Consider the following 6664-nt stretch of genomic DNA (forward strand, 5'->3'; position numbering starts at 1 on the left):
AACGTGGGCCACTGGTGGGGGAGGAAGACTCACTGTGCGCCCCTCTATTCCTTTGGAATTCTATACCATGAGCGTGCATTACCCTCCCTCCTTGCCGTAGGACAATGCGGCAGATCCATGAGTGCTGACATAGGAAAATGACCAAGACAATGTTACAGAACACACACACACACACACACACACACACACACACACACACACACTTAAGTTGCAGAGCATTATGCCCTACAAATCCCAAGTTTTAGAAAAATAAATTTACATGTGGATATACACACGGGCACACACATATAAACACAGAGAAACGTTCTGGAAGGTTACACACCAAACAGCCAACTGGGTTACTTCCAAGGAGTGGTACTGAGAAGGCTTTTCCTTTCATTTCTGCATGGTTTGAATTTTCCCCCCAAGAGCACCTGTGCAGTACTTTTGTAACTATGAAGATTAACTGTTGCATTGTCTTCAGGAGTCAGTACCTCAGAAAGCCTGTGGCTCCCTAAGCATCTTCTTGTCCCCCATCCGAGCCCCTGTACTGGGCTCAGACACACTACTCCCCGCCTCCCCTGTGGTCCCAGGCCTCCCTCTCTTCTTGTACCTCCTGTGGAACTCTAACCCTCCACGCAAAGACAGCTGCTGTCAATTCTAGGAGGCACATCAGCCTTCAGTTTAGTTGGCTGGTCGCACATCTGTTTCTCTTTGGTGACTGACACTGTGAGGGCAGGGCCTGGCCTTCTTCGTTCCGGCACCACTGGTACCCAGCCCAGGGCCTTGCACAGAGCAGGAGCCCAGTCCAGTTGGCTGAGGGGCTCCTCGGAGTGACAGGCTCGGTGCCTTTGAAGGAATCTGCTGTGCAGCTACTGCTGGGCCTGGGACCTGCTCTTTTCTGGGAGCACAGGTCTCTGACAGGGATGGGCACCCATGCCTACTTCTTCCCAACACCCTCCTGGACGCCCCACTTCCTTCTCCTCATTTCACTAATTTGCCTGTTACGGACAAGCTGGTCTCAGGGAGAATTCTGTCCTCACATGCCCTCTCTCAGCTGGCTTTGGGGTTTAACACTGATGGGAAATCAAAACTCTTGAGCCCCCATATTGACTTTCCTCTCTCCCTGCCAAATGACTGGGGAAGCATGACTCAGGGCAGAAAAAGGAAGTCATTTGGCCAGCCCTTTCCCTAGGCCAAAATGCCACTTGGGTATCATTTAGGGGCAATCTCCATGGGATTCTATATTTAGGGGCACCTGTGTATCAAGGAGAGGGCCCCAGACGAGGACCAGGAGCACCTGGTTCTGTCACTATTTGGCAGAGTGATCTTGAGAAGCCATTTCTTTGACCCTCAGCTTCTTTCTCCGTACAATGGGATAATAAAACTGGTCCTGCTCGCCACACTCGGTTGCTGGGAGAATAAAGGAGGGTGAAGGCCTGGTAAACTTTAGAATATCCTAGTGGTGGGAAGCTAATAAGTAAGGACTGGGCCCTTTACAACTTCATGCACTGTCTTCCAACCCCTGCTGTCCCACAGATGCTGGGGGGAGGTATTTGAGGCGACAGTGGATCTAAAGCTCTCTTCTATCCAGACCCTCTGCTCCAGCCACCCCATCTTCTAAACTGCTTCGCACCCCTACTTACCTGGTTCCCTCATTCCTAGAATGTCTTCTCAACACAAAATTGCCCTGCCCTGCCCCAGGGGTCCCCAGCTTTCTCCTTAAACCCTGAGCACTACCTGTAATGCAGTCACAGAGCTAGCTATTCCTCCCTTGTCCAGACACCTAAACTCCCTGGTCACAGGGCTCAGAACCACTCATCTCTGTAGCATCCCCACTCCCCTAGACAACGGTGCAAGTTCAGGGAATTGTGTTGCCTGCAGGGTGTTTTCTGAAGAGACCAGTGATCCATATGCAGAGACGCTGCTAAGAATTGCTCAGTTTTGGGGAGCCCCTCAGATGAACTGCCCAGCGTACACATGCTGCCCCTCACCTCCTAGGTCCTGGTCTATTTCAGAACCTCTCCCTGCACCAAAGTGTCTGCCAGAAAGGTATTGTTAGGGGGGGCTGACGGCCACCTGAACGCTGCTTAAAAGGGGCAGAGCAGAAAGGTAAATGGGGCCAACTTCCTGCCTATTCCCCTCGGCATCTGACCACAGAGAGAACCAGCAGCGGCGCCCTTGCGTCTTGGGGAAGAAAGGTGGCAGCTTCAGCCACTGCTCCAGTTGGGTAATGTTTCAAGAAGGCGGCGTGAGCAGTTTCAAAAGTGGCAGTTGCTCTGTGGGCCTGCCCTGTTGGGGTAAGGCAGCTTCCGCTCAGGTTCAACTTCAGGTCTGGGTGGGGAGGAGCGGGGGAGCTGCAGAGCAGGAGGCTGTGGAGGAGGGGACTGGGTGCCGGGAAATGAGAAGCCATTGGTACCGTGGGCTAGACAGGGCTTAACTTAGGGAAGGGCGGGGGCCGGGAGAGGAGGTGGAGGTGCTGGGTTCTCCCTGGTGTCCCATGGGACAGGGGCTGAGGAAAGCCAGGGATGCCAACAGCAGCTGTTTCTCAGCAGGTAGGCCATTGGTGGGGGGACTGCCGTGGGTGCATAAAGAGAAAGGCTACTTCGGGGTAGGGTCAGGGACTGGGGTGGGAACAGGGTTTAGGCTCAGGTAAGACAAGGTTAGCTTGATTGTCAGGGAGAGGGAGCCAGTCAAAGAAGGTGTCTACGCCTGGTTAAAAAGGGGGGCGCCAAGTTGCCGGCTACTGAGGGGCTGGCCGACTGAAACTGGTTCCAGAAAGTGATGTGAAAAACTGTAAGCTGGGGCCATCCTCCTAGGTTTTTAAAATTACTATTATTATTATTATTATTATTATTTTTGAGGCAGGGACCAGGGCCTGATCTGGGGATTGTGGGAGAGCACACTTCAGGCCACGGATTCCAGTTAGACAGGTCCGAGTCCAGGGCTGGGCCTGGACGCTAGACAATGCCCATGCCCTGGGATGGGGTGTGGCAGGGCTCCTGACAGAGGGATGACACCACCTGGACCACTCGGGAGTCCTCAGGACCAGCGCCCCACCAGGGGCAGAGCGGGATGATGCGGAGCCGGGACGGGGTGACGGTCTCAGATGGGATGAACAGCCAGAGCAGAGGCTGGGCTGGGTCCAGTTGGCTCGGAACAATCAGTACCGGAATCAGAGTGAGGGTCGGCTGGCAGCGCTAGAACCCAGGCCCTATCCGGGGCAGGGCCAGTAACCGGATCGCGGGACGGGGCCCCGAGGGTGCAGCGCCCCAGGCCATCGCGGGAGGTGGGCCAGGGGAGGGGCGGGGTGGGGGTCAGGCGCTGGGAGGGGAGGTGTCTGTCTCTCCCACGGCGGGCGGGGCGGGCCCGTGTCAGCCGTCGCCCGGGTGGGGTGGTGGAAAGCACCGGTTTTGCCGCCGACCCTACCTTGCCGCGGGCGCAGCGCACGGAGCGCAGGGCGCCGAAGAAGATGGGCAGCAGCGCCATGAGCAGCAGGCTGCCGTAGGCCAGCGCGATGCCCTCGGGCGTGGAGGGCGGCCTCGTGGTGCCGTTGGCCGGGCTGCCAGCCTCGGCGCTGGCGTTATGCGGGTCACTGAGGGCTGAGTCCATAACGAAGCTGCGCTCCGGGTCCGATTCCAGTTCCGGCCGCTGCATCAGGAGATGGGCACTGCGGGGAAAGCCACGTTCCCCTAAAGAAACAGGAAGTGACGTGCCTCCCGCGCCGCCAGGGCCGCGCACGCGTGCACGTCCCTGCGCCCGAGCGCCCTCTAGCGGAGGCGGAGGGTCCGGCGGCCGGTTGCTAAGCAACTTGCTAGATGCGGTCAAGAAAGGATCACGAGACCCCTGCGGTGGGCGTCCCTCCTGAGAGAGACCAGAGTATCCTATTCTCAGCCTCAGTGGACTTCCTCAGTCGGCCAGACTGTTCCAAAGATCGCAATCCTCAAACTAAGAATCCATTTACTCACGCGTGCATTCATCCAATATTCCATTGTTCCTTCACTCCTTAAGTATTTGAATAGCCCATTATATGCCAGGCACTGTCATAGGCTCTGAGGACACTGAGAAGGAATAATGAATAGAATACTGGGGACTCGCTATAGTTATAAGAAATATTAATCATGCTCTGTTAACGGTGATGGCTTTGTTCTGATTAAAGAAAGGACCTTCTAACCTGACTGGGAGTTGTACGCCCCGCGACCTGGGAGTCAACTTTAGACCTGGCAGTCAACCTTGGACCTGGGAACCAACTTGGAATGTGGTCCCTTCTCATTCAAGAACTACCTAATATCACGGAAGGAATAACGACCTTGTTGCCCAAACAATGGAGTCCCACCCCAGCCCAAATTGCATACTTCCCCAAGCATGTAATCCCTACTTCCCCATGTAATCTTTGCCCTTCTTCTCAAGATAAGCAGCTGGCTTATGGAAGGTTGCAGAGCAGGTTTTTGTGGATGACCCGCTGCTCTCCCATACCGCTGGCATTATTGGAATAAACGTTCTTATATGATCCAACCCTGTATCTGCTTAATTGGCTCAAGTAGTGACAGGGAGCCCGGACCCACTGGTTGTCCGGTTTCAATAATACAGGCAAATGTCTGTCCCTGCCCTCATTAAGCTTGCATTTTTAGTTTGGTGGAATGGGTGGTGGTGGTGTTGGGAAAACAATATATAACATGAACAAAATAAAATATGAAGTCTATAAGATGCTAGTGTTTAGTCGTATGTTACATAGCATGTTAATGGAGATAAGTAATTTAGAGAGGCCTTCCTCTCTGGGAACCTACTACACTTCTGTATATGGCTTGGGCCAGGGTGGTTCCAGACAGTTCCACAGGGTGAAGTTCAGGTGGCTGTCTGTGTAGATGAGCAGTCCTGTGGGGCTCCCAGTGTGTGTGTGATCAGGGATGGGGAGCGGGTGTGGGTAGGAGTGACCTGGACTTGGCTGCAGGCCCGTGCTGTCTGGGGCTCCTGGCTATGTTACTGCTGCCCTAGTTAAGAGCTGGAGAAAGTGTGTCAGACAAACTGGAGAAAGCTGCAACCTGCAGGCACCTAGCACTGGGGAAACTTTGAGCCAAGCAGTGGAGAAGAAAGCCTGCTTTCCAGAACCCAGGAAATGAGCCACCTAGAACCAGGAGGGGAAGATCCATTCTCCTCTGCGGCCTTCTAGTGAAATCTACTGAAAAGGTTTATCGTGCCAGCTGGCAAAGGAGAATTTTTTTTTTTTTTACTGTAAGAGAACATTTATTTGGTAAATTACACAGGTAAAAGTAATTCCTAGAAGAAGCCGATAACCCGAATGGTGAGCTGAGGTATTTTCCCGGGGTCGTGTCTCGCAACACCGAAGAATGAGCTCCGTGGACCAGAAGATTTAAGCAAAAGTGTGGAAATTTATTACAAGCCGATTGAGACTCCCCTCGAGGGGAGAGGGGCCCCAGTAATGGGCTGTCTGTTAAAGCCTTGTAGTCCAGGGGTGTATATTTGCTACAAGCCTGTTTCTGTATCCATGTCATCACCTGATTGATTCCCTCATTGTTCTTGCCCAGCAACGGAACTGAACTGTCCCTGTTTCTGTGTGTTCTTTCTCTGTCCCTATGCTGAACTTCCCCTGTTTCTGTGTGTTCTTTCTCTGTCCCTATGCTGAACTTTCTCTGTTTCTATGCATTCGTACACCTTATTGTTGCAGGCCCTCCCTCGGTTTCCTGGCCTCCCGCTTTGAGTCCAGAAACATTTTGTTATTCCTGCTTGGTTGGTTTCTGTGATTAGGCTGCTCAAAAGGCAGTGTCTGCCCCGGCTTATGTCCCACCTGCCTTTGTTTTCCACTGGACCCCTGCCCTGCCTGCCTGCGTTTCAAGTTAACCCTCTCAAAATGGGCTTAGGAAATGAGTTATGGAGGTAAAGGAAGGGCCCTTGGAGCTTGGGGGAGAGGAAGCTAAAGGTGATGTGCCTGGGGGAACTGAGGAGGGGGAGGAAAGGGGAGAGGGAAAGGCCCGCGCAGGCCTGCTCCAGGGAGAGAGGGAGAGCACCCAAAGGGGAAATCTTTACAAGACTCAGCTCCATTATCACAGAGCTGGCAAAAAAATGGGTTTAAAGCTGAGAGGCAATGAATTGATAGACGGCACAGATGGTGTAAAATCACACGGCTTGGTCCTAGCTTAGCAGGTGGTGAGGAGGGGCTGGAACATGGGGTTCATGGTGAGGGGAGACAAAGGCAAGGAGTCAGACTATGGAAGTTTGAATAGTAGGTTGTTTGCTGAGTACATTCCAGGCACTCTACTAACTTTATGGGTGTCTTCTCTGATCCCAATAATGCTAGTAAGGGACGATTGGTCCACTTTTATAGATGACTAAGCCTCACAGAGGTAAACTAGCTAGCCCAGGTCATACAGTCAGCAGTGGGAGAGGAGAGACTTAGTGGGAGAGGAGAGACTCAGGGCTGTAAGACTCCAAAGACTTTGTTCTTTCCAACATTCTAGCTACACAGAAGGCGAAGGGGTTTGGACCAGAGTAGCTTAGTTCTGGGCAGATGGTGTCAATAAGCTGGACATACCTTAGTGAATGGGAGAAGGCAGTGTGCCTGATGAAATCACTCATCAATAATTCAGGCCACTGGGCCTCATGGCTCTGAGCCTCCTCATCTGAGAGCTTACAACCGGAAATCAGAGACGCACTTGCTTCGAGCTAG

At 53.1% G+C, this 6664-nt stretch overlaps 1 protein-coding gene and 1 long non-coding RNA gene across 4 annotated transcripts in view; one reads left to right on the forward strand and one right to left on the reverse strand.

Annotated features, from left to right (window-relative positions):
• The window catches only part of HM13 (histocompatibility minor 13), a 40746-nt gene extending 37046 nt beyond the window's left edge, over window positions 1–3700 (reverse strand). For 2 of the 3 annotated variants that reach the window (XR_004969910.1, XM_036321809.1), the window contains exon 1: window positions 3409–3700. Coding sequence is in view for 2 of the 3 variants with exons in the window: in XM_036321809.1 (XP_036177702.1) it covers window positions 3409–3636 (228 nt within the window). In the remaining variant the exon portion in view is untranslated. The remainder of the gene's footprint in view (window positions 1–3408) is intronic. The other variant, XM_036321810.1, reaches the window with a different exon arrangement.
• On the forward strand, window positions 2373–4494 carry LOC118662855. Its single transcript, XR_004969911.1, has 2 exons — window positions 2373–2534; window positions 4139–4494. It is a non-coding gene; the product is annotated as an uncharacterized LOC118662855 (long non-coding RNA).
• Window positions 4495–6664: the final 2170 nt, after the last annotated feature.

This window comes from Myotis myotis, unplaced genomic scaffold, assembly GCF_014108235.1.
Source record: "Myotis myotis isolate mMyoMyo1 unplaced genomic scaffold, mMyoMyo1.p scaffold_m19_p_9, whole genome shotgun sequence".
In the NCBI taxonomy this organism is placed as follows: Eukaryota; Metazoa; Chordata; class Mammalia; order Chiroptera; family Vespertilionidae; genus Myotis; species Myotis myotis.